At 51.2% G+C, this 828-nt stretch overlaps 1 protein-coding gene across 1 annotated transcript; it reads left to right on the forward strand.

Moving 5' to 3' along the window:
• Positions 1-6: 6 nt before the first annotated feature.
• LOC106536628 (procollagen galactosyltransferase 1) lies at positions 7-351 on the forward strand (the record flags this gene model as incomplete). The annotated part of the gene is given in 1 exon segment (XM_014033936.1): positions 7-351. A coding segment is annotated over 1 exon segment (218 nt), but the record flags the coding sequence as incomplete, so codon positions are not given.
• Between the last annotated feature and the right edge of the window lie 477 nt (positions 352-828).

Below are 828 nucleotides of genomic sequence, written 5' to 3' on the forward strand. Positions count from 1 at the left end.
CTTTAATTCAGACAGCCACTCCGCCGTGTATTTCATGTCGGCATAAAACAACAATTTCTTCGCTCTGCTTCTACATCCTGTCCCATTTCTGTTCGCCACGTCTCTCCTATGAGTTTCTGTCGTCCCCCCTGCCATGCTCCGGGTCACCTCGCTGCTGCCTGCCCTGCTCTTCGTTCTGCTGCCGGTTCCGAACCGGGGATATTTCCCCGAGGAGCGCTGGAGCCCCGAGTCCCCGTTCCTCGCTCCCCGGGTTGTCATCGCGCTGGTTTGCCGCAACTCGGCCCACTCTCTGCCGCTTTTCCTCGGAGCCGTCGAGCGGCTTGACTACCCGAAGGACCGCATTGCGCTGTGGTGAGTGTCTTTCTAAAATAAACAAATACATAAAAAAATGTACAGCGACAAACAAAGTAAGCTTTAATATGATGATAATATGATGCTGAAACTTTAGGAGACATTTATGGAACAAACTGTCAATCACTGTTAGAGCTGCACGCCACGTGAGGACAAAAAGAAGAGACACTTTGTATCTTCTGTTTTAAACATGTGTATTGTCTCACATAGTAAAACCAAGAGGGATAAAAATTAAAGAACCGCCATGGACTCGCATCCTGTAGGGGTTGGGGTTCTGTGTAGGCCTGTCCCGGGACCTGTGTACCCGAGGGACAGGGCAGCTGGGGCGGACTCCGCCTGCAGAGACGAACCGTGAAATGTTCCATTCAGTTACAGATCTTCTCCCCTCCTCCCCTGTCCTCCTCCTTCTTTCCTCTGACAGTCTCCTCACGGCTTTCCTAGTTCTGGTGGCTCGACTGGAAACAGATCCTTTTGGAT

The sequence above is a fragment of the Austrofundulus limnaeus genome, unplaced genomic scaffold (genome assembly GCF_001266775.1).
Source record: "Austrofundulus limnaeus strain Quisiro unplaced genomic scaffold, Austrofundulus_limnaeus-1.0 Scaffold1904, whole genome shotgun sequence".
NCBI lineage: Eukaryota > Metazoa > Chordata > Actinopteri > Cyprinodontiformes > Rivulidae > Austrofundulus > Austrofundulus limnaeus.